The 27,747-nt window shown below is 35.5% G+C and overlaps 1 protein-coding gene across 1 annotated transcript in view; it reads right to left on the reverse strand.

The window, feature by feature from the left end:
- HDX (highly divergent homeobox) overlaps positions 1-27,747 on the reverse strand; it is a 246,624-nt gene that overhangs the window by 173,164 nt on the left and 45,713 nt on the right. The window contains exons 2-3 of the mRNA XM_059157804.1: positions 20,960-21,106; positions 15,656-16,771 (exon numbers count right to left, since the gene is read on the reverse strand). Of these exons, the coding sequence (XP_059013787.1) occupies positions 15,656-16,771; positions 20,960-21,106 (1,263 nt within the window). The remainder of the gene's footprint in view (positions 1-15,655; positions 16,772-20,959; positions 21,107-27,747) is intronic.

The raw sequence follows: 27,747 nt of genomic DNA on the forward strand, positions 1-27,747 counted from the left end.
TGGGCAAAGGACCTCAACAGACATTTTCCACAGAAGATATATGAGTAGTTAACATGTACATGAAAAGCTGTTCAGCATCATTAATCTTAAGGGAAATACAAATCAAAATCACAATGAGATACAACCTGCCTGTTGAAGTGGCTATCATAAAAAATAACACGAGGTAACAAACACTGGTGTGGATTTGGATAAAAGGCAATCCTTGTGCACTGTTGGTTAGACTGCAAATTGATATAGCCACTATGCAAAATAGTATGGAAGTTCTTCAAAAATTAAAAGCAGAACTACTCCATAATCGAGCAATTCTACTTCTGAGAAATAGATATACTCTGTCAAAGAAATATCTGCACTCCCATGTTCATAGCAGCATTATTTTTTACAATAGCCAAGACACAGAAGCAACCTAAATTTCCACTGACAGATGAAAGGAGAAATAAATTGTGGTACACACATAAATACACAGAGAAGAATATTATTCAGCCATAAAAAAAGAAATCCTGTCATTGGCAATATCATGGATGGACCCTAAATTCATTATGCTATGTGAAATAAGTCAGACAGGAAAAGATAAATACTGTATGATCACACTTACACGTAGTGTCTAAAAAATAAAACACAACCCCAAAGGAAAAAAAAATGAGATTTGTGGTTATCAGAGGTGGAGGTAAGGGGAGTAGGTATTGGAAGAAGGTAGTCAAAATATACAAACTTTCATTATAAGACAAATAAGTACTAGAAATGTAATGTACAACATGACTATAGTTATAGTTGCTGTATTGGTATATTTGAAAGTTAAGAGTATAGTCCCCAGGGATTCTCATCACAAGGAAAAAAACACTTTTGTTTGTTTTTGTTTGTATCTATATGAGATACATAAACTTCTTGTAATACTTTCACAATATAATTGAAATGATTAATGCTGAGTACCTTAACCTTATACAGTGCTCTATATAAATTATATTTTAAAACTGAAAAAATATATATACAAAATAAACACCAAAAGAATAAAAGGAAAAGAAAATCAAACAGTGCAATACTCCATATTATATTAGTAGAGTAAAATTAAAAAAATGTACATGACTATTTCCTTAAGTGCAGAAATAGCATTTGACAAAAATCCAACACTTTTTCATGATAAAAGCTCTCAACAAACCAGGAATGAAAGGGAATTTCCTCATCCTGATAAAGTGTATCTACACAAAATCCACAGGTAACACCATATTTAATTGGGAGAGACAGAATGTGTTCAACCTAAGGTCACAGAGATATTTAGTCTTACCAGCTCTATTCAAACTTGTACTGAGATTAATTAGCAATTAGTCAAGAAAAATAAAATGCATTCAGGTTTTACACAAGTAAAATTATCTGTGTTTGTAGATGGCATAATTGTATATATAGAAAACCTTAAGGAGTCCACTATTGTCTATCATAATACTTTAGTTCAGCACATTTTCTTTATTTCAGCACATTTTCAGGATATAAGTTCAGAATACAAAAAGCAATAAAAAATTCAATAATTAACTAGGCAATTCCATTTAAAATAGCATCCAAAAGTTATATACTTAAGAATAAATGTAACAAAAGATGTTCAGGCCTTAGCTACTGAAAAGTAGAACACATTGTTACAAAACTTAAACAAAATTAAAAATATTTCTGTATAAAAAAATTCCCTTGAGAAAGGCAAAATATGAGAGAAAATATTTGCAAGTTATATCTCTGATAAGGACTGATGTAGAAAATATGTAAATAATTGAACACTTACAATTCAGAAAGAAAAAAGTAAACAATTGAAAAAAAGGACAAATTATTTGCAGAAATTTCCAAGTAAGGTATTCAAATGGCCAACATGCACATCAGAAGGATACATCATTAGCTATTAGAGCAATGCAGATCAAAAATTCCATTAGATATTTCATAGAAATGATAATGGTTATAATCAAAATGCCTGACATAACAATTACTGATCAAGATAGGGAGAAACTGGATATCTTATACAATGATGGTGGGAGTTTGAAGTGGTACAGCTACTTTGGGAAAAAGTTTGGCAGTTCCTCAAAATTTTAAGCAGAGATTTACAATATGAATTAGAAATCCACTCCCAGATATATTCCCCAAAGTTATGAAAACATGTCCACACAAAAATTTGTATATGGATACTCCCAGCGGCATTACTCATAAAAAACAAATGTGGAAACAGACCAAATGTACATTAACTAATGAACAGATAAACCATACATGCTATATACACACAAGTGAGTATCATAGAGAAATATAAAATAATGCAGTGCTGATACATATTACAACATGGACAAACTGTGAAAACGTGCTAACTGAAAGAAGCTAATCACAGAACGTCACATATTGTATGATTCTATTTAAAATAATATCCAGAATAGACATGCCTGGGGGGCACCTGGGTGGCTTAGTCAGGTAAGTGGCTTCCTTCAGCTCAGGTCATGATCCCAGGGTCCTGGGATGGAAACCCACATCAGGTTCCCTGCTCAGGGGGAGCCTGTTTTTCCCTCTCCCTCTGTCTGCGACTCCCCCTGCTTCTGCTCTCTCTGTCAAATAAGTAAATAAAATCTTAAAAAAAAAAAAAAGATAGAGGTGCCTAGATGGCTCAATCTGCCTTCAGCTTTGGTCATGATCCCTGGGTCCTGGGATCCAGCCCTGAACTGTGCTCCCTGCTCAGCAGGGAGTCTGCTTCTCCCTGTCCTTCTGACTATTCCCCCATGCTCATGCTCTCACCCTCTCCCCCACCTCAAATGAATAAATTTTAAAAAGTTTTTTAAAAAGATGTAAAATAATATCCAGAAGAGGTAAATTCATAGAGACAGAAAAATGATTAGTGACTGTCTAGTGCGGGGATGGGGGTTTGGCAGGCTAATGGGTAGGTAGTTAATTTTTGAAATGATAAAATATTATTTTTTTAAAGATTTTATTAACTTATTTGACAGAGAGAGAAACAGTGAGAGAGGGAACACAAGTCAGGGAAGTGGGAGAAGAACAAGCAGGCTTCCTGCAGAGCAGAGAGCACCATGTGGGGTCCTGGGATCATGACTTTAACTGAAGGTAGACTCTTAACTGACTGAGCCACTCAGGAGCCCTGAAGTAATAAATTATTCTAAAATTAGGTGGTGGTGCTATTTGAACAACTCTCTGAAAAAAAGATGCAACTGTACAATTTTTTTTAAAGATTTTATTTATTTACTTGACAGACAGAGATCACAAGCAGGCACAGATAGAGGAGGAAGCAGGCTCCCAGGTGAGCAGAGAGCCTGATGCGGGGCTCGATCCCATGACCCTGGGATCATGACCTGAGCTGAAGGCAGAGGCTTTAACCTACTGAGCCACCCAGGTGCCCCGCAACTGTACAATTTTAATGTGTGAGTTCTATACTATATGAATTTTGTCTCAATGAGGTTTTTCAAAAGTGATCCCTGCTAACTATACTCATATTCAAAACACATTATTATTATTTTTAAGTTGAATATTTGTCTGAGAGTTATTTTAGCAAAGTCATTTATTACTGACCTCCACTTTTCTCAAATCACAATACCATTTGTATTGGTTGATTTTAAAGTTTATACAACTATTAAATTTTCAAATTTATTTTTAAAAATACACTGAAGTTCACAAATACTTGTAGAAAGTTGGAGTGCACTATGAAAGCACTTTCACTGATGAAGATGCCTTGTATTTATGAAGTATCTTTTAAAGAGTCATTAAAGGTTCTTAGAAACAAAAAACAAAAACAAATAAAGGAAACTCAAAGTACTCTACTACTATTAACTCCTAAGTCCTTATGAAGTCCATGAGAGATAGAAATGCAGTTAATTGGTAGGCCACAATAATAACTGTATTTATAGCACCTGTCTCCTCAAATGCTCCAGTATCTTCACATAAGTGATCATCAATTATTAATCTTCAATCAGCACAGTACTCTTACAATAAATAGATGAACTGACCTAGAGATATCATAAAAAGTGAATCGCACTTTGGAGACCAATATGGTCACAATATGGCCCCAAAGGAGTGAAGTTAGTCTAGAACATTTTGTTTGTTTGTTTGTTTAAGATAGAAATGGAAAGGGGAGAAGCTAAGATCATAGAGTAGTAGCAGAACCCTAGGCTTGACTCATCCTTTGAACACAGCTAGATAAATATCAAATCACTCTGAATACCCAAGAAATTGATCTGAGGACTGACAAGACAAACTGCACAACTAGAGGGAAAGAAGAGGCAATATAATGGAAAGTAGGAGATGTGGAGTTGTGGTTTGGAGGAGAAAGAGACTGAAGGTGCTGCCAAGGGGAGGGAGCCCTAGTCACAAGCAGGAGAGAGAGCGAGAGGAACATACAAGGAAAACACTTCACCAAAGCCATTGATTGAGAGAGAAAAAGAATGGCTGGTTTTCCTAGGTTTTTGTAACTAACAGGACTCAAAGGTGAATTTTAGAGGTCCTCAGTGTGGCTGATATGGAGCCCTGAGGGTACCCCAGTGCTCCTGGAGAGAAGGCAAGAAGATGGCCTGGGGGCAGAAGGCACAATCTCAGAATCCCATGGGACACACTGGTTGAGATGGTTCTCCCTTCTTGGAGTGCATCTGAGAAAGATGGCATTGCCTCTCCTGGGACAAAGGAGATGCAAGTTGCCTTTCCCTTCCTCAGCCCTCAGCATAAGCACAGAAACACCTGCCAAGGGCAAAAAACCTAGACACTGGCTCTTTACTGTGCTCAACTTAAAACCCCACACCCCTGCTCTTTGGTGTAAATGCCCTTCTGAGTCAAATCTGCATCAGTCCCAGCACAGCAAGACCCTCCCCCAGAAGACAAGTGTGGGTTGTCACCACACCAGGTTCCTAAAGTTTGGAGTTTTAAAATTCAGCCTGCCTGACTAGGATTGAGCCCCAATGTGTACTATGCTGCTCCAGGCAAGCAAGCAACCCAGACACAGACAACATGAAGGCAGAAGTCTGAAGGATGACTGGGATTCACAAGAGGAATTGGTTATTTCTTTTAGGAGGGCTTCCTGGACAGCAGCAAGTGCAAACCCCGCTCTCCAGGAGCTAAGGAGATGGCTGGTGCCATTTCTGGCCCCATCCCCCAGCATAAGCTAACTTCAGTAAACAGAATGGTGCTAACAATGGCTGACTAAAGTAGTATGCCAAGCAGCCCTGCCTCCTGCACTCTCCTGGTACTGCTTTTCTTGGGAAAGTGTGCCTGGGAACCAGCTGAGTGGGCTCTAATGTAAGAAGATGTACTCCCAAATGCACAATGTTCACTGTCCATAGAGTTCTGAAAAGCTTCAGCTCTAGTAGAGATAGCATCAGGAGTCTTTTAACAAGAGGATCAGAGCACACCTAGTTAAAACCTGCTACACGCTGGCCAAGATCCAAATACTCCCCACTGAGGCAAGGAGAAACTCTGCAGAGGACTAACCTGAGGAACAGAGTAGCCATAACACTGCAGCAGAGTGCACACAGCATACATCAGAGACACCTGCTGAAGCCCCAGGCCCTGGATAGTATATGACCTCTTCTTCACAAAGCCATTACCCATAGGAGCAGGAGACAACAGGATTTCCTAACACAGAGAAGACAGAGATCTAAACATAATGCCAAGAGAAGGAATTCATCTTAAAAGAAATAACAATATAAAGTCATGGCTAGAATCTAATCAAAACAGATATAAGAAATATATGTGATGGAGAATTTAAAGCAGCAATCATAAGGATACAGGGTGGGCTTAAGAAAAGCATCAAAAACACCATGTAGTCCCTTACTGCAGAGAGAAAGAGCTAAAAACAGATTAGGATGAAATAAAATGAAAAATGCAATAATCTAGGGGCACCTAGGTGGCTCAGTGGGTTAAGCCTCTGCCTTCAGCTCAGGCCATGGTCTCAGGGTCCTGGGATTGAGCCCCGCATTGAGCAATCTGCTCAGTGGGGAGCCTGCTTCCCTCACTCTCTGCCTGCCTCTCTGCCTACTTGTGATCTCTCTATCAAATAAATAAAAATCTTTTTTAAAACATGCAATAACCTAGATTTGAAACCAGCTGGATATAATGATCACAAGGATGGAAGAAACAGGGAAAGAATAAGTGATATAGAAGACAAAATTATGGAAAGTAATGAAGCTGGAAAAAAGAGGGAAAGAAAAATCTTGGATCATGAAAGTACACTAAGGGAACTCAGTAACTCCATAAAGAATAACATTCATATCACAGAAACCCCAGAAGAAGAACATCAGGAAAAGGGGGCAGAAGGTTTATTTGGAGAAATTATAGCTGAAAACTTCCTTAATCTATGGAAGAAAACAGACATCCAAATCCAGAAAGTGTAGAGATCTCCAATCAAAATCAACAAGAGCAAGCCAAAACCCAGACATAGCGAAGTTAAATTTGTGAGCTATCGAGATAAAGAAGAAATTCCTAAAAGCAGCAAAGCAAAAAATGTCCCTAACTTAGAAGGGAAGACAAATAAGGTTAGCAACAGATTTCTTCAAAGAAATGTGGGAGGCAAGAAGAAATTGGCATATTATTTTTTTAAGTGGCATATTACATTCAACATGTTGAATGGAAAAAAAAACAAAACTATGCAACCAAGAATACTCTAACCAACAAGACTATAATTCAGAAGAGAAGGAGTGATGAGGAATTTCAGAGACAAACAAAAATGAAAAGAGTTTGTGACCATTAAACCAGCCCTTCAAGGAATATTAAAGGAGATTCAAGTGGGAAACAAAGACCAAAACTGACAAAGACTAGAACAGAGAAAATCTCCAGAAACAACAAAACAAGTAATAAATGTCACTAAATTCATAGCTATCAATACTCTGAATGTAAATGGACTAAGTGTCAGAATGGATAAAAGAAACAAGACCCATCTATATCCATATGCTGCCTGAAAGAGAATCATTTCAGACCTAAATACATGTGCAGATTGAAGGTGAGGGGACAGAGAAAGATTTATCATGCAAATGGACATCAAAAGAAAGCCAAAGTAGCCATATGTGTATCAGACAAACCAAATTTTAACCCAAAAACTGTGACAAAGGATGAAGAAGTGTAGCATCATAATGAAGAGGTCTATCCAAGAAGATCTAGAAATTGTAAACATTGATTGACCCAAATTGGGAGTACCTACACATATAAAATAATTAATAATAACCATAAAGGTATCATTGATAATAATACGATAATGGTACGGTACTTTAACACTTACCTTACATCAATGGACAAATCATCTAAAAAGAAAATTAACAAGGAAACAATGGCTTTGAATGACACACTGAACCAGATAGACTTAAGAAATATATTCAGAATATTCTGAATATAGAATACACAGTCTTTTCAAGTGCACATGGGAGTTTCTTCAGAATAGTTAACATACTGGGTCACAAATCAAGCCTCAACAAATAAGAAAAACTTTAGACCCTAGCATGCATATTTTCTGAACACAGTGCTATGAAATTGAAGTCCACCACAAGAAAAAAATTGAAAAGACCAAAAATTCATGGAGGAGAAAGAACATCCTACTAAAGAATGAATGGGTCAACCAAGAAATCAGTGAAGTAATAACATAGAAACAAATGAAAGTGAAGGTCCCCAAGATGCAGCAAAAGTGGATATAAGAGGTAAGGATGTGTTGGAGAGGATGTGGAGAAAGGGGAACCCTCTTACACTGTTGGTGGGAAAGCAAGTTGGTGCAGCCACTTTGGAGAACAGTGTGGAGATTCCTTAAGAAATTAAAAATAGAGCTTCCCTATGACCCTGCAATTGAGCTACTGGGTATTTACCCCAAAGATACAGATGTAATGAAAAGAAGGGCCATCTGTACCCCAATGTTTATAGCAGCAATGGCCACGGTCCCCAAACTGTGGAAAGAACCAAGATGCCCTTCAACGGACGAATGGATAAGGGAGATGTGGTCCATATACACTATGGAGTATTATGCCTCCATCAGAAAGGATGAATACCCAACTTTTGTAGCAACATGGATGGGACTGGAAGAGATTATGCTGAGTGAAATAAGTCAAGCAGAGAGAGTCAATTATCATATGGTTTCATTTATTTGTGGAGCATAACAAATAACATGGAGGACATGGGGAGATGGAGAAGAGAATGGAGTTAAGGGAAATTGGAAGGGTAGGTGAACCATGAGAGACTATGGACCCTGAAAAACAACCTGAGGGTTTTGAAGGGGCGAGGGGTGGGAGGTTGGGGGAACCAGGTAGTGGGTATTGGGGAGGGCACATATTGCATGGAGCACTGGGTGTGGTATAAGAACAATGAATACTGTTACGCTGAAAAGAAATTAAAAAAAAAAAAAGAAAATATATTAAAAAAAAGAAAAAAGAGGTAAGTATGTGGCAATACAGGCCTACCTTAAGAAGCATGAAAAAATTCAAATAAAGAACCTAGGGGTACCTGGGTGGCTCAGTGGGTTAAAGCCTCTGCCTTCGGCTCAGGTCATGATCCCAGGGTCCTGGGATCCAGCCCCGCATCAGGCTCTCTGCTCAGCAGGGAGCCTGCTTCCCTTCCTCTCTCTGGCTGCCTCTCTGCCTACTTGGTATCTCTGTCTGTCAAATAAATAAATAAAATCTTTAAAAAAAATAAAATTAAATAAAGGAACCTAACCTTACACATAAAAGAGCTAAAAATAGAACAAGAAATGAAGCCTAAAGCCAGTATAACAAGGGAAATGATAAAGGTTAGAGCAGAAGTAAATGATATAGAAACAAACAAACAAAAAGAGAAGAACAGAACAATGAATTCAGGAGCTGATTCTCTGAAAACCTTAATAAAACTGACAACCCCCTATCACACTCATAAAAAAAAAAAAAAGGAAGAAAGAAAGAAAAGAGAGAGAGAGGGAAAGGACTTGATAAAATCACTAATGAGAGAGGGAAAAATCCCAACCAACAACACAGAAATACAAAAAATTATAAAAGAATGTTATGAACAGGATACACCAACAAACTGGGCAATCGGGAAGAAATAGATAAATTCCTAGAAACTCACAAACTATCAAAACTGAAACAGGAAGAAATAGAAAACTTCTATTTTCTGATAACTTCTATTTTCTAGACTGATAACTAGCAAAGCAATTGAACCAGTAATCAAAAATCTCCCCAAAAGTCCATGGCCAGATGGCTTCAGAGGTGAATTCAATCAAACATTTAAAAAAGAGTTAATACCTACTCTCAAACTGTTCCAAAATGTAGAAAAGGAAGAAAAACTTTCCAACACCTTCATAAGACCAGCATTACCCAGATTCCAAAACCAGACAAAGATTCCACAAAGAAAGAGAACTATAGGCCAATATCACTGATGAACATGGATGCAAAATTTCTCCATGAATTACTAGCAAAATGAATCTAACAATACATTAAAACTTCAAGTGGGATTTATCCTGGATTGCAAGGGTGAGTCAATATTTACAAATCAACGTGATACATCACATTAATAAAAGAAAGGATAAGAACCTTATGATCCTCTCAATAGATATAGAAAAAGCAATTGAGGGTGTGCAGCAACCATTCTTGATAAAAATCCTCAACAAAATATGGATAGAAGGAATAAAGGCCATATGCAAAAAACAAAAAACAAAAATTGAGAGCTTTTTCTCTATGGTCAAAAACAAGACACGAAATTATGCTGAGTGAAATAAGTCAAGCAGAGAGAGTCAATTATCATATGGTTTCACTTATTTGTGGAGCATAACAAATAGCATGGAGGACATGGGGAGTTAGAGAGGAGAAGGGAGTTGGGGGAAATTGGAAGGGTAGGTGAACCATGAGAGACTATGGAATCTGAAAAACAATCTGAGGGGTTTGAAGCGGAGGGGGGTGGGAGATTGGGGGAACCAGGTGGTGGGTATTAGAGAAAGCATGGATTGCATGGAGCACTGGGTATGGTGCAAAAATAATGAATACTGTTATGCTGAAAATAAAAAAACAAATAAATAAATAAAACAAAACAAACAACAAACAAACAAACAAAACAAGACACATGTTGGCCACTCTCACCACTGTGATTTAACACAGCACTGGAAGTCCTGTTCTCAGTAATTAGACAACAAAAAAAATAAAAGGCTTCAAATCAGCCAGGACAAAGTCAAAGTTTAACTATTTGCAGACAAAATGACGTTCTATGTAGAAAACCCAAAAGACCCCTCAAAAAATTGCTAGAACTGATAAGCAAATTCACTGAAGTCACAGGATACAAAATCAACATAAGGAAACTTGTTTAAGTTCTATATACCGTAATGAAGCAGCAAAAAGAGAAATCAAGGAATTGATCCTATTTACAATTACACTAAAAACTGTAAGATACCCAGGGACAGACCTCACCAAACAGGTAAAAGATCTTTACTCTTAAAAGTGTAAAACATTTATTAAAGAAATTGAGGAAGACACAAAGAAATGGAAAAACATTCCATGCTCATGGATTGGAAAAATCAAATATTGTTAAAAATGTGGATACTACCGAAAGGAATCTATATCCTTAATGCAATCCCTATCAAAATACCATCAACACTTTTCACAGCATTAGAACTAACTATCCTAAAATCTGTGTGGAACCACAAAAGACCATGAATAGCCAAATCAATCTTGAAAAACAAAAGGAAAGGTGGAGACATCACAATACCCGACCTCAAGTTATTACAAAGCTGTAGTAATGAGGAGAGCATGGTACTGGCACAAAAACACACATAGACCAATGGAATAATAACCAAAGAGAATAGAGAAGAAAAAAAAAATAGAATACCTCAACATAAACCTACACTATCATGTCAACTAATCTTCAACAAAGAAGGAAAGAATGTCCAATGGAAAAAAAAAATCTCTTTGACAAATGGTCGGAAAACTGGACAGGAACATGCAGAAGAATGAAAGTGGGCGACTTTCTTTCATGATTCACAAAAAATAAGTTGAAAATGGATGAAAGAACTAAATGTGATAAAGGAAACCACCAAAATCCTGTAGGAAAATGCAGACCATAATCTCTCTGACACTGGCCATAGCAAGTACTTATTATAAAGATCTCTGGAGGCAAGGGAAACAAAAGCAAAAATTAATTATTGAGACTTGACCAAGATAAAAAGCTTCTAAGCAGCAAAGGAAACAATCAGCAAAACTAAAAGGCCATTTACAGAAGAGAAGAATTTTTGCAAGTGATATACCTGATAAAGCCTTAGTATCCCCAATATATAAATAACTTACAAAACTCAACACCCAAAGAACAAATAATCCAGTTAACAAATAGGTAGAAGACATGAACACACATTTTTCCAAAGAAGACATACAGGTGACCAACAGATGCATGAAAAGATGCTCAATATCACTCATCATCAGGGAAATAAAAATGAAAACTAAAATGAGCTATTACCTCACAGCTGTCAGAAATATTAAAATTAACAATACAGGAAACAACAGATGTTGGTCAGGATGTAGAGAAAGGGAAGCCCTCCTACATTGTTGGTGGGAATGCAAGCAGGTGCAGCCAGTCTGGAAAAGAGTATGGAGATTCCTCAAAATGTTAAAAATAGATCTACCCTATGATCTAGCGATTGCACTATTGGTATTTAACCAAAGGATACAAAAATACTGATATGAAGGTATATATGCACCTGAAAGACCCGCGGATCCCCTTACCCAAGAATCCAAGACTGCCACTGGATGCAATCAGCAAGAGCTTCTTTATTGTTACGCAGGCGCCTGCGGGTGGTCAGCAGCTCCTGCTAGCTGAGCACCCCCGGCTGGGGTGGTGCTGGGTTTTTATAGACAGGTACAAACAAGTTTTGGGTGGGGCGCAACTGATTGGTTGACAGTTAGAACTTTTGAAAAAGGCCTTAGTGGAGTTTGCTGATTGGCTTTGGGGACCCGCGCGTGAAGAGAGAGGCGGGAAGGGGGAACAAGCTGATTGGTTCTGAGGGCCCGCGCGCGGGAGGAGAGAGGCAGGGAGGGGGAACAAGAAGGGGGAAGGTAGGAATGCCATCATGGCGTCTTCTATTATTTCTATAAGCCAAGCAGTTACAGAAGGGCAAAAGAGCAATTAATAACCTAATTTACGCCTAAAAGCCAGCGGTTAGTTATCCTATCTATCTTCTAGGGGAGGGGTCTTTCACACCCTGATATTTATGGCAACATTATCAACCATAGCCAAATTATGGAAAGAGCCCAGATGTCTATTGATAAAGGCATAAAGAAGAAGTGGCATATATACACAATGGAATATTACTCAGCCATAAAAGGAATGAAAACTTGCCATTTGCAATGACATGGATGGAGCTAAGAGAAATAAGTCAACCAGAAAAAGACAAATACTGTATTATTTCATTCATATGTGGAATTTAAGAAACAAAGCAAATGAATATGGGGGGAAAAGAGAGAGGCCAACCATAAAACGGACTCTTTATTATAGAGAACAAACAGGGTTGCTGGAGGGCAGGTGGGTGGGGGGATCAGTTAAATGGGCAATGGGTATTAAGGAGGACAATTGTGATGAGCACTGGGTGTTGTATGTAAACGATAAATCAGTAAATTCTACACCTAAAACTGTTATTACACTGTATAGTAACTGGAATTTAAATAGAAGCTTGCAATTACCAAAAAACGTGTATACAAAATGAAATAAACTTGCCTGTAAAGAAAAAAATTAGAACTGAACTTTAGTATCCTGACATAGCTACCCCCTGACAGTTTCCTTACTACCACTTCAAGCCTTAATATGGTATTCCCAAGAGGATCCAAAACAGAGCTTCCTTTCAGCATCCTCTGGGAGTCCTTCAACTGTACTCACTCACCTAGATCGCTTGGAACTAGACTATCTTTCAGGAATAGGACCTCAACTGGAAGATACCTAGTGTGACAGGAAGAAGAGGCAGATATCTCTGTTATATAGTCCTAAAGTCAGAAACTAATGAGAATTGCTTGTAATTTTATAGAAAGTTGCCAATATGACTATAAGTTCCATTTTTTTAAGTCCTCACCTAATAGTAATATAACTTAGTAATAGAACTTCATCAAAATCCTATAGAATAACTATCATAGACTGAATGTTTGTACTTCAGCTGAATTCAGATGTTAAAAACTAATCCCCAGTGCGATGGTGTTTCGAGGTTGGGCTTTTGAGAGGTGATTAGGCCATGAGAATGGACCCTCATATATGGGATTAGTTTCCTTATAATAGCAAACCCAGGGAGCTCCCTTGTCCCTTCTGTCATATGAGGACACAGTGAGAGGACTGTCATTTATGAATTAGGAAACATCCCTTTACCAGATACCGAATCTGTCAGTACCTTGATCTTAGGCTTCCTGGCCTCCAGAACTGTGAGAAATAAATGTTTGTTGTTTAATCTACCCAGTCTATAGTATGTTCGTTATAGCAGCCCAACTGGGCTAAGACATTTTCATGGATTACACTTCCTCAGGCTGCTTTGATTTCTCCAAATCTCAACTAATTAAAAGAAAGGTGGGGCAAAGTAATGCCCCCAAGGGTTCTCTGCAAATACCCTTTACCATACTGTCTAAGGTCAAGTTGGAAAAGGTCCAGTATATTCTAATTAAGTACATCGATTATGGTAAAGTTGAGGCTAATCTCCAGTCTTTTTCTGGCCAGCCCTACAGCTATTTCTTCTTCAGCTACCCTGTGATAATAGTGGACTCTGCAATATTTTACTTGAAATTGAATGTAAAGGAGACGTGGAGCAGCAGAGCTTCATTAACTTTCCAACTACAACATTAAAAGTTTAAGAACGTTTATGTGCCAGGGAAGGAACAAGTAGCCTTGCACTGATTGTGACATAATTATGTCACAGCTTTCCTGTGAAATGGATATTAACCACATTATACAAATGAGGAAACTGTTAAACAGAGAAGTTGTGTCACTTGCCTGAGGTCACACAAGTGGAAAGTGGCAAAACCTAAATTTGAATCCAGGTCTACTGGGCTCTAAGTCAATGCTCTTCATTGTTATGTCAGACTGCCTTTCTTTAAAGAGATTAGTACTCAATTATTTGCTAAGTTTTATTACTTTCAAGAGTTTCTTTTATATAAAACAAATTTAATTTCTTTAAAAGTTTTTTCAGGAAAAAATAGACTATAAAAATGTATAGGTTAAGTTATTTTAAAGGGAGTGATTTGCTTATGAAAAAACAAAAGCTAAACTTCACTTTCAGGCTTCCAAATAATTCTAACACAGTTGAAATCATTAGACTATATGATAAAGCATAAAAAAATACATGATATATTTCTTAGTTGGAATACTAGTTCTGTATTGGACTTACTGGCTGTGTAATCTTGGACAAGTTATTGAAATTTATATAAAATGCCTATAAATCCAGAGTGGGCTACATGTCCAGAAGATTAAATGAGATCAGGTATATAAAATGACTAATGATGCTTGGTATGTGGAAGTCCCTTAACAGATGGTAAATTTTACTGTCATTAATATTACTAAGAAAAACACTAAAGGGTATAAAAAGAAGTACAAAAGAGAAGGTGAATTAAAGCTGGTTTAGTGGAAGTCTTTTATTTTTTTTAATTTTTTTCCAGATCTCAATGGTATGATTCAGTGTTACTTTAAGCATGCTTTAGGAAATAACAGAAAAAAATGAGTGGGTTCTCAGTAATAAATGAATATTAATGATGATGATACAGCCATCTTTTGTTAGGACTAGGCACAGGAGAGATTCTTCCTATACTCTGTTACAGCTTTTTGTTTTGAAGCAGGGAGCTATAAGATGGGGGGGGGGGATGAGGAGAAACTAGTTCCTTATATAGGTTGAGAAGAGCCTGGAAGGACCTTAAGTCCAGATTAAACGTAAATACTGTGGCTAAGGTCCACAGAACAAAGGCCCAGCTAGTAACAAGGAAAAACAGCAAACTTCCCTGTCCTATTCAAATTCTCAGAAATATATTTTTTCAGAGAAACCTATGGTCTTGGGATGTTCGGAGGTGGGCTTCTGCCTCAGTGTTGAGATTATTTACAGCACATTTAAACAACTGAATATGTGAAATAGTGAAGAAACAACACTTATTTTCTGCACAGGACTAAAGTTGCTTTAAATTTTACTCTGAATGTCTCTTCTCTATAAACACTTTAAAAACTTGATCAACAACATTCCACTTGATGTTTTAATAAAGCATTACTTTTAGAAAAAGCATTTGGCTGAGTTACTGCATACTCTGACTTCTTAGCCACCATCTCTCAGGGAAATGACTGACTTGCTTTGCTATGTATCCAAAGAAAGCACCACTTATCTAGTGACAGCTTTCCAAATTTCAAGTAAAAACCATTACAGGAATAATCTATGTTAAAGGGGATGAGCCGAGTCACTTTAGTCCTATTTTGTGATGGGAGATGCCAAACTTCCTATAAAACTACTATTTCCTGAACAAAATAATTTTAAATATCAGGAGAAAGCTTCCATGATTATATTCCATGGAGAAAAACTCACCATTTTAAACATGACCAAGAAAGCACAAGAGTCTTCAAAGATCCCAAAGCACCACTTTGAAGCAAAAACTCTCAAATTATTTCAAAATAAGAGTTAAATGAGCAGATCTCATGTTTAACTGGATATCAAACACAGCTTTTTATATCAAGAAAAACTTTTAAAAAACTTTTATAAAATAAATGCATACATTACCTGGTAATTGTTTTGGTTTTGTGACAATCTCAATTGGTTTGATGATGCAAAATGTGAAGAAAAATTACTCCGTGATGGATTTGTATTACTGTACATTGTAGTAGCTACTGTATGTAATGAGGTCCGTGGTGTCAAATGGTAGTCTCTGTTTTGATACAGTACATTGTCTGACAAATCTCTAATATTCACCATTTGTGAATTTGGCATATTTCTTCCTGGTCCAGGCAATGCTGTACTTTGGTTCTCTGTCCCAAGGGATCTGCCACTTTCATAAAATCTTGAGTAGTTTGGTATCTGTGCTCCCATCAATGCCAACTCTTCCTCTTTGGCATACTCATCATCAGCATCTCCAGTCTCCATTGCAATGGACAAACAAGTTCCTTGTGCTGAACTAGGCTTCTGTGGGGCATTTCCCCCCAGAATTCTCTGGGGATAATCACTAACAGCCAATGAAAATACCTCACGGATTTCCAAGTTTTGTGTTCTACAGTAAGGGTCTCTAATAGGTGGCTTTTGCCCACATAAGTTATGTGGTGCTAGACCTGTGTGTTCAGGCTTATACGACCTTTGAATTCCAACTGGTTCAATTTTGCAAGGTTGGTGGCACAAAGATGGCTTTTGAGGTACCATCATATCAGAGGCTTGCATTGAAGATCTTCCATAGTTCTTCTTTGTGTGACTGTATACTGAATTTCCAGCATTTAGCACACTTGTCTGTCTTGACAAGATAATTGTTTTTTCACCTAAGAGCAGAGAGGCATTTTTACAGTGTGCTACTTGTCTTTGAACAGGAATGTGCAACTCAAACTCAGTATCACTTTTACTGGCCGTTTTCTGAATAGGAATTTTATGTGCTTCTGTAAGTTGTGTATCTGAATGTTTGGTTGTCCCTTGCCTACTTGATGAACTTGCTGGACTGTATGTACCAGTTACAATGACATCATTATTGACAGATGTCCAGGAAGACTGCTGGCTTGAGGGTCGAGTGATGTTAACTACATTTCTGACTGTAATGTCTGAAGATGTCAAAGAGGTACCAGGAAGAGTTCCTGTTGTTGCTGCTCCTGATTCAGAATTCTTACTACTCATTTTTCTTCTCTTATTGCCAACCCACGTCTGTAATGATAAAAAATGACAATATGGAAATGTTCTTAAAATATAGGAAAAAAACTTTCAATGTGATAAATTGTATTCTCATCTGTCATAGAAGTAAGGCCTATACAAATAGTAAACACTACATACAAAATGAATGATGTACTATATGTTGGCTAATTGAATTTAAAAAAAAGAAATAAAAATAAATAAATGAAACAAAAAAGATACAATAAAAGAAAAAGTAACTAAAGTATAAGGTTAGAAAATAAAAATAAAGTATAAGGTCAGTATAATGTTAAAGAACTTGCTCTTAGGGGCGCTTGGGTGGCTCAGTGGGTTAAAGTCTCTGCCTTCGGCTCAGGTCATGATCCGAGGGTCTTGGGATCGAGCCCCACATCGGGCTTTCTGCTCAGCAGGGAGACTGCTTCCTCTTCTCTCTCCCTGCCTGCCTCTCTACTTGTAATCTCTGCCTATCAAATAAATAATATAAAAAAAGAAATAACCATAAAAAAAGAACTTGCTCTTAATAAATATCTAAGAACTTTGAAAACAGAATTGTATTATTGCTTCTTTCCCCAAAATCCATTCAATTAATCTACAGCAAGAATTCTAAAAATGTTTATATCCCTTGACCTAGTAAATCCATTTCTATAAATCCATTTTATCCTTAAAATAATCATATGTATATACAAAGTATATATGCGATTATGATCATCATATATTTATTTTTAATAGTTAAAGATTGGAAGCATACTAAAAGTAGGATGTTAAATGACATTGGAAAATACTCATAGTATTATTAAACAAATATACACTTGTAATCTTCAGTTTTAACAACTTCTGTTCTATGGATATATCATAACTTGGTTAATTTAATATTGCAAGATACTACTGGGTTATTTTTGGAATTATTCACTATTATAAACCATACTGAAATATATGTCATTATATATGCATCTTTGTGCTACTGAATCATTAAACTTTATATCAAAAACTAATGATGTACTAAAAAAAGAAAGTGTTGGGCTTTTTGATATGTTCAAAGTACCCTCTAATGTATAAGAGTTCTGATTTCTGCACTCCCTCACCAACATCTCGCATTTTCTTTTTGTAGTGTTTACTAGCTAGGAGTTAATATAAGGTATATAATTTCTCTTTGCATTTGAATTTCTATGGTTATTATATTATGCTTAGCCATTAATTTTACTCATTTTTATATTGGGGTATTTATCTTTTTAAGTTTATTTATAAAAGCTATTTTTTACTAGAGATAGCAACAGTCACAAGTTGCAAATATTTTCCCGTTTGTTACCAATTTATGGTGGTTATTTACTTCTTTGTATTTTTCTCTACTTACGAAATTTTATCTAGTAAATGTGCATTACTTTTATAAACAGAATAATCATTATTAATAAAAATAACACAAGAGATTGGCATTCAAATTTGATTACAAAATATGCACTTTTATATAAGTAATCTGTTATAATGATCTTAGTAATATTACACTGAATCATGATTATACAATAAAAATATGCAATAAGAAATATTACATTCCATAATGTGATCAGTAAAACTTATAAGTATTTTAAAATGTATACCACAGTATAAACTGCCAAAACACATTAATATATTACAAATTTTTAAAAAAATAAGTGAAAATATTAAATAAACTAGCCTTTCACAAACATGCTGCAGGGTGTATTTGGTTAACCTTTATGTGATGTGTTTTTATTTTTTTTTTAAAGATTTTATTTATTTATTTGACAGACAGAGATCACAAGTAGGCAGAGAGGAAGGCAGAGAGAAAGGAAGGGAAGCAAGCTCCTCGCTGAGCAGAGAGCCTGACGCAGGGCTCGGTCTCAGGACCCTTTTAAGTTCATTTTACATTGGGATCAGGTTCTTAGTACCATAACACTTGAGTTCTGAGGAAAAACACAATAAATATTATATTAAAATAATAAAGAAAGGTCTCTTTCAAGTACAACATATACACCTAGGAAAATATTGAGGACAAGAGAGGTTATAGAATAATGGATCTATAAACAACTCCCTTCTCAGACTGCAGAAAGCAACCAAAATTGTGCTGGAATTTAGATTAGGAAGACTGAATTTCTGTACAATTTACACTCGTTTAGAACAGAGAGAATGAATCTGTTTTACACAAGTCCTTAAAACTTAAGTAATATTTTACTTGTAAGCTTAAAATCTATGAATTTATTTCTGTCATTCTAATTGTTTTTTTAGATTTCATACCATTTGGAACATAAATATAAATGTTTGCATTTCAGCACTGTCAATATTCAAGTACAATCAAGTAGGTTATTGCAATGACAAACTGGAAATATGAACCATCACAAAGTACCTAAGAAGCTGTCTGATAAGGCTTTTCACTTTTAAGTAATGATAAAATAAAAGGAAAAAGGAAGAAAAAATAAGAAGAAAAAGAAAAACAGTCACTCCAAAAACAATGAATTTTTACTTGTAAAATGCAATCTTGTCAATTTGAAATATAAAATTTATTTTTTTCTAAGGAAATTAAACATTTTTCTATGAGATTTACTAAAGGGAAGTAGGAACTTGAATATACCAGGACAATCTTTGACCTTAAAACACACTTTCTCTTATTTTACCAAATTTTATTGTATTATGTTAATTAATTATGTTATTTATAATCAATGTTAATTATATTTATTATATAACCATTATATATAGTACAATATATAATATATATTGGTTATTATATACTATAAAATCACATATGTATAAAATATGATTATATATAAATATATAAAAATATAATTGTAAAATAATAATCATTATATAAATATAATATGTTATATGATATATGATATAATTATATATATATAATTACATATGATATAATTATAATTATATAAATATCATATGTCATCTGATATTTATATAATGATTATTATTATTACATATGATATATAATATACTATATAATGTGATATACTATGATATATTATTAACTATTAAATATTAATATATTATATTAATATAACTATTTTATCAACTATTTATGGCACAATTTTACCAAATCTGGTACAAAAAAATTAAATAGTCTAGAATTCATAGTAAAGAAGAAATTTGAGCTGTAAATTCAAATAGGGAATTTATATCTACAAATAGAAAGAAGATATTTCTAGTTCTTACATGAATCTGAATATGATGATTGATCTCAGCACATAAAAACAGATATCATGTGATAATTCCCTAGAATTGGTATCATAATTCCCTGTTCAAAGGTAAATATATCCTTTAGTCTTTAAGAAATAGTTTTTCCAAAGAATTCTGCTTGTCAAGAGATTTCTTTTATAATTAGGGTCTTTTGAAAGTTCTTCCAAAAGAAATAAACCTAAAAACTGATGTCCTAGATTCTCTTTGACAAAGTAGCCTAAAGAATGACAAGGATGAGAAAGTCGTCAATCTGTGAATCCATAACTATTCAAGCCAGGAGTATTTGTACCATGTTCAGACAAACATGAAAGGACCTATGTACTCCAATAAAATCTGTAACTAATTCTGTTAGATTTGTCTCATCTCCTTTCCATCACCTTCTCATTGTCTTTCAAAGAAGTTTAAGGGCTCTGATTTTTACAGCTGAATAACTATGGTTGTGATAAAAGAAAATTTCCTCCCATGGGATTTCTTGTTTCTTACTCGTTAATTAAGCCATTAAAATCCATGCATTTTACTTAGGATAAGGAGTGGGTATTCATAAAATAGGCCCAGTTTTCCTAAAAAAGCCCAAAATACCGAAGTCAAAAACGCCTGAAAAAAATTCAAATACACCAAGAAAATATTCTAGGTGCACAATAGTCCCTTGGTAAATGCCTGTGTTACTGATATAATTTTGGCAGGTTATCTCCAAATTAATCCTGGGTTTAAAGAAGGCACAGGATAAGCAACTAATCTTAAAAGTATTCATTAGTTCAAAGGATTAGGATTTTTTTAAAGCTATGTTTACAATGCAAAAGTTTTAGTGTTTTCAAGGTATTTACAGAAACAAATACATACTAAATGATTAGCTCTATTTATTATTTTTTAAGAAAGTAGTATTTTTATACCAGGGAAATGAAACTGTTTATAACATTAGTGACTTCATACTCTGATAGTTTTTCTCATAGGAAGCAATTATCACTTATAAAAAGCTATAAATTCAAGAATGACAGCCTCAATACTTACCCTGACTACACTGAAGTCCAGCTTAGTCTCCTGTGCACACTGTAATATGAGCTGAAAGCAATTTTTACTTTGATTTGTCATTCCATTTTCATAATAACGCTGTAAAATCCTTTGTTGTTCTACAGTAAATACAGAACGTAGATTCATCTAAAAATAAAAGAAGATACTCTGAAAATTGTAGTAAGTGTTGGGTGTATGCAGAGTTTGCATGCCGTTTTTTTTAATACAGTTTCAGTGCTTCAAAGCTGCAAAATTTATTTAATTGAACTAATTCCCAGTAATGGGCAAGAATTTGTTTGCCAAAGGGAAATAGGCTCTAAGTGACAATTATATATAATGCGAATGCTTATTAAATTTGTTCAGAATAAGTAAAAACTTTAAGGACAAAAAAAGAGAGAGAGAGGAAAACCCTATCTGGTTAGTGTTGGTACATTGGGAAGTAAAGGTTTTTTCACTGAAATAAATATTTTTGGCTAGTAAAGTCAGAGATGGTGGTAGCCATACATTCATGGTCAGTTATCAACAGGAACTCTCACTGTTCTTTGTCAAACAAGGCATCTGACACACATCTTACGCCAGAAACTGTGGTCTGAAACAAAGAGGTGCTTTTATTTTTTCTTTCTTGAATAAAGGGGTTCTTTGTATATATAAAAATAAAACCTCTCTTTAAAAAGCTTAAAAATAAATAGGAAGTGTTGGTAACTCAAAATATCTATACTAATATCTCTACTAACCAAAATAATTATTTTTAATAACTATAGTATATAAATCAAAGTTCAAAATCACATGCATTTTACTAAAAGGAAACATGTAAAAACTACGTACTTTTAACCCACTGAGCCACCCAGGCACCCCAAAACTACATACTTTTAATTAAACTGACAGCATCATAATTACACAAGAGAAATTTAAAAATGCACTTTATCCTTTCTACCAATACACAAAGTGTTTAATATTGAGAGGAAAACAACCTGTGAAACTCACAATAAAAAGCAGGTCAAACTTTTTTTTCTTAAAAAGGGTGAATTCTAGTAGTGCATTTAATGAAAAAGAACCTCGTAATTAGATTAAGGCAACTTCTGGTTCTTATTTAAAGCATTTATACTGAAATTGTTATTCCTAAAAGTTGACAGAAAGAAAAAAAAAAAAAAACCCTTCCAAAGGAAATTGTCCCTTCAAAATTAGGAAAACAGCAATGACAGAAACACTATAAGCCAAACCAAACAGAAATCATTCTAGTATACTGGGTATGGAAACAACCAAGTACACTGATGTGGAAATAAAAATATTTTTCCTTTTTCTGAATATATTGAACTATAAAGGAATTAAAGACAGTCATATAGCAGTCTATTGCCATTTGTACACCTGAATCTTTTTCCTGCCCATACAAACATCTTCCTATCTAATGTTAAGAAATCCAATTATAGAAAATCAGATGTGGGAAAGGACGCAGAAAAGATAAGTTGATAGTCCCTGAAACTTCATGAATAAAATAACTCCACTAACTTTCTGAAGGGGATCACATTGTGCCATGTGACCAAACTTTCAAGGATGTTTGGGCCAGAGGGTAGTGATGGTATTCATCAAAGCAACATTTACTATCATGGCGGTCACATTTTCGAGCAATTTGGAATTCCTATTCCTAAATAATTCAGCTACAGTCAAGAGAGGAGCCGGGAAGTAGAGGGCAAATACCTAAAATATATCATCTCCTGTGGGTTTAGAAGCAAAGTGTTTTGGAATCAGTTCTGAAGAGGGCCATAAACTTCAATTTCACTGACGCATAATAAGGGTAATGGTTCTGATCCTTCTCTGCAGGGCTGTAATTACAAAAACAAAAAATCCTGGAATACGAGATACGAGCGATCCTCATGTGTGGTGATACAGCTGTAAAATATACAAGTGTTTTCCTATTGGCTAGCTACAACAGCAACATGTACTCAAATATGGTATAAATATTAAAAAGCACAGCAATTTCTTCCTCACTGATAACAACAGCCAAATACCAATGCTGAGCACTAAATTGACTTCTGGAGTCTACATCCTGACAGGAGACAATGCTGTGACCTTTTCAGTTTCTCTCTTAAATTCATAGCAACAGCAAGAAGGCCACCTTGCTCAAGAGAGCGAGTATTCATGGGACATTTATTCTTTATCACAACAACTAGATAAAAACCTTATAACCAAGATAACTTGGTTAGGTACCTTGGCCTGTGAAATGGCAAGATATTGAATGACAGCATAGACAAAGTTACTAATCATTTACACAAAAATCAGGAAGAGAATTGTAAAAACCTTCATTTTAAAAGTCCGGTTCTTATTTCTGCAGAAATAAAATGGCAACCCATTGGTTTCATGGAAATCGAGGTTTGTTGGGTTGAGGTACGGAGGGTAACTGAATTAAGGAATTAAATACTGAAATAACAAGTCATTAGCCTTACCCCAAGACTTACTAATCTAATACCCTTTGCGATGTGGCACTCACTTAGCACATGATAGCACACAGAAATAAGATGACTTAGCTCCACTGTGGACTAGTGTGCAAGTCAATTAAATTTTATGAGCCTCTATTTCCTAATCTGTAAAATGCTAGAATATACTACATGTACTACCTACTAGTCTGGGTTTTTACAAATAATTAAGGATTTGGGAGCTCATTTTCTTACATTGTAAAGCATGCTATAATTGTAACATACTTATAAGTATGACTAGGCTCCTTACTTTATCATATTCAGATATGGGATTTCTCAGGTTGTCCTCAGTTTTGGGATTCAGTATTTTAATAAAGATTCTGAGCCACAGAGAGGTTTATGTTCAGTGTGTTCTATTCAAACAAGCAAAACATTGAGTAAAATGTTATATAAATTTATTGCCTCAGGAGTACTTGAAAAATGAAGCTTTTAAGAATGACTTCCCCTTAGCAGTATCACATAGCTTTGGTCATATTTTCACATGGGAACATTTCAGATAAATTTCTCCATAACACTGTTCTTACACATCTGATTTCACACATAAACTCAGATCTAGTAATGCCCTAATAATGTCTTAACATGTTAAATCATTTGAAAAATACAAAAAAATTTTACTCCTAAGTATTCATTTTTGGAAAACTGATTCTAAAAATGGATTGAGTCCAAAAAAGTCACCACCGAGTCAAGTATAAAACATTCTTTCCAATATTAAAAGTAATTTGACCAATACATCTCTATTAACATTGATCTTTTTACCCATTATTATTATTCACTTTTAAATTCATATACAGTTAATTTCATTCATTTTGGTATACAGTTTTATGAGTTAGGACAAACAAATATATTTATGAAACCACCATCACAACCAAGACACAAAACAGATCCATCACTCCAAAAAAAAAAAAAAATCCCTTATGCTGCTTCTTTATAATTAAAACCTCTCGCCATCCCAGCCCTGGGCAACAACTAATCTGGTTCTATAATTTTTACTTTTGAAGAACACTGTATAAATGGAATAACAGTATATATTCTATTCCTCCTAGACTAATATCTTTCACTTAGCATAATGCATTTGAGATTTTTCTGAGTTGTCTGTATGTGGAGTATTCTCCTTTCTATTGCAGTGTAGTATTCCATTGCATAGAATGTACACAGATTACCAATTTACCCATTGGCAGACATTTGAAATCTCCAAGTTCTTGGCTACTGTGAATACAGTTGATAAAAGAAAGTTTGTGTGCAGGTTTCTGTCTTTTCATTTCTCTGGAGTAAATACCTAGGAGTGGATTTCATATAGTAAGTGTATGTTTATAAGAAATGACTAGTTTTCAAAAGTGACTGTAAAAATTTGCTTTCTCACCAATATTTGATACAAGCCTGTTTTATCATTTTATCACCAGCATTTGATATAAATAGATATTTCTTATTTTTCAGATTGGGAGAGAAGGGGGCAGAGGGGTGAAAGAGGGAGGGAGAGAATCTTTCTTTTTGATATTTTTAATTTTTTATTTTTTAAAATTTCTTTTCAGCGTAACAGTATGCACTATTTTTGCACCACACCCAGTGCTCCATGCAATACGTGCCCTCGTTAATACCCACCACCTGGCTCCCCCAACCTCCCACCCCCCGCCCCTTCAAAACCCTGAGATTGTTTTTCAGAGTCAATAGTCTCTCATGGTTCACCTCCCCTTCCAATTTCCCTCAACTCCCTTCTCTCCATCTACCCATGTCCTCCATGTTATTTGTTATGCTCCACAAATAAGTGAAACCATATGATAATTGACTCTGTCTGCTTGAATTACTTCACTCAGCATAATCTCTTCCAGTCTCGTCCATGTTGCTACAAAAGTAGGCTATTCATCCTTTCTGATGGAAGCATAATACTCCATAGTGTATATGGACCACATCTTCCTTATCCATTCGTCCGTTGAAGGGCATCTTGGTTCTTTCTAAAGTTTGGGGACCGTGGCCATTGCTGCTATAAACATTGGGGTAGAGATGGCCCTTCTTTTCACTACATCTGTATCTCTGGGGTAAATACCCAGGAGTGCAATTGCAGGGTCATAGGGAAGATCTATTTTTAATTTCTTGAGGAATCTCCATACTGTTTTCCAAAGAGGCTGCACCAACTTGCTTTCCCACCAACAGTGTAAGAGGGTTCCCCTTTCTCCACATCCTCTCCAACACACGTTGTTTCCTGTCTTGTTAATTTTGGCCATTCTAATTGGTGTAAGGTGGTATCTCAATATGGTTTTAATTTGAATCTCCCTGATGGCTAGTAATGATGAACATTTTTTCATGTGTCTGATAGCCATTTATATGTCTTCATTGGAGAATTCTCTGTTCATATCTTCTGACAACTTTTTGATATGATTATCTGTTTTGTGTGTGTTGATTTTCAGGAGTTCTTTATAGATCCTGGATATCAACCTTTTGTCTGTAGTGTCATTTGCAAATATCTTCTCTCATTCCGTGGGTTGCCTCTTTGTTTTGTTGACTGCTTCCTTTGCTGTGCAGAAGCTTTTGATCTTGATGAAGTCCCAAAAGTTTATTTTTGCTTTTGTTTCCTTTGCCTTTGGGGACATATCTTGAAAGAAGTTGCTGTGGCTGATATCAAATAGGTTACTGCCTATGTTCTCCTCTAGGATTCTGATGGATTCCTGTCTCACATTGAGGTCTTTTATTCATTTTGAGTTTATCTCTGTGTGTGGTGTAAGAGAATGGTCGAGTTTCATTCTTCTACATATAGCTGTTCAATTTTCCCAGCACCATTTATTGAAGAGACTTTTTTCCACTGTATATTTTTTCCTGCTTTGTCGAAGATTATTTGCCCATAGAGTTGAGGGTCCATATCTGGGCTCTCTACTCTGTTCCACTGGTCTATGTGTCTGTTTTTATGCCAGTACCATACTGTCTTGGTGATCACAGCTTTGTAGTAAAGCTTGAAATCAGGTAACATGATGCAGCCAGTTTTATTTTTGTTCTTCAACATTTGTTTAGAAATTTGGGGCCTCTTCTGATTCCATACAAATTTTTGGATTATTTGCTCCAGCTCTTTAAAAAATACCGGTGGAATTTTGATAGGAATGACATTAAAAGTATAGATTGCTCCACGCAGTATAGAAATTTTAACAATGTTTATTCTTCTGATCCAAGAACATGGAATGGTCTTCCATCTTTTTGTGTCTTCTTCAATTTCTTTCATGAGTGTTCTGTAGTTCCTCGAGTACAGGTCCTTTATCTCTTTGGTTAGGTTTATTCTCAGGTATCTTATGGTTCTTGGTGTTATAGTAAATGGAATGGATTATCTAATTTGCCTTTCTGTATTTTCATTGTTAGTGTATAAGAAAGCCACTGATTTCTGTACATTGACTTTGTATCCTGCCACATTACTGGACTGCTGTATGAGTTCTAGTAGTTTGGGGGTGGGGTCTTTTGGGTTTTCTATATAAATAATCATGTCATCTATGAAGAGAAAGAGTTTGACTTCATTGAAAATGTGGATACCTTTTCTTTCTCTTTGTTGTCTGATTGCTGTTGCTAGGACTTCTAATACTATGTTGAACAAGAGTAGTGAGAGTGGGCATCCTTGTCGTGTTCCTGATCTCAACAGGTGGGCTGTGAGCTTTTTCCCATTGAGGATGATATTTGCTGTGGGTCTTTCATAGATTTTATGAAGTTCAGGAATGTTCCCTCTATCCCTATACTTTGAAGTGTTTTAATCAGGAACGATGCTGGATTTTGTCAAGTGCTTTTTCTGCATCCATTGAGAGGACCATGTGTTTCTTCTCTCTTCTCTTATTGATTTGTTCTATCACATTGATTGATTTACTGATGTTGAACCATCCTTGTAACCCAGGGATGAATCCTACCCGGTCATGGTGGATAATCTTTTTAATGTGCTGTTGGATCCTGTTTGCTAGGATCTTGCTGAGAATCTTTGCATCCATATTTATCAGTGATATTGGTCGAATTTCTTTTCGGTGGGGTCTTTGCCTGGTTTGGGTATTAGGGTAATGCTGGCTTCATAAAAAGAGTCTTGAAGTTTTCCTTCTGCTTCAATTTTTTGAAACAGCTTCAGGAGAATAGGGTTGATTCTTCTTTGAAAGTTTGGTAGAATTCCCCAGGGAATCCGTCAGGTCCTGGGCTCTTGTTTTTTGGGAGGTTTTTGATCACTGTTTCAATCTCATTACTAGATATCAGTCTATTCAGGTTGTCAATTTCTTCCTGGTTCAATTTTGGGAGTTTATAGTTTTCCAGGAATGCATCCATTTCATCTAGGTTGCTTAGCTTATTGGCCTATAACTGTTGATAATA

The sequence above is a fragment of the Mustela lutreola genome, chromosome X, assembly GCF_030435805.1.
Source record: "Mustela lutreola isolate mMusLut2 chromosome X, mMusLut2.pri, whole genome shotgun sequence".
In the NCBI taxonomy this organism is placed as follows: Eukaryota; Metazoa; Chordata; class Mammalia; order Carnivora; family Mustelidae; genus Mustela; species Mustela lutreola.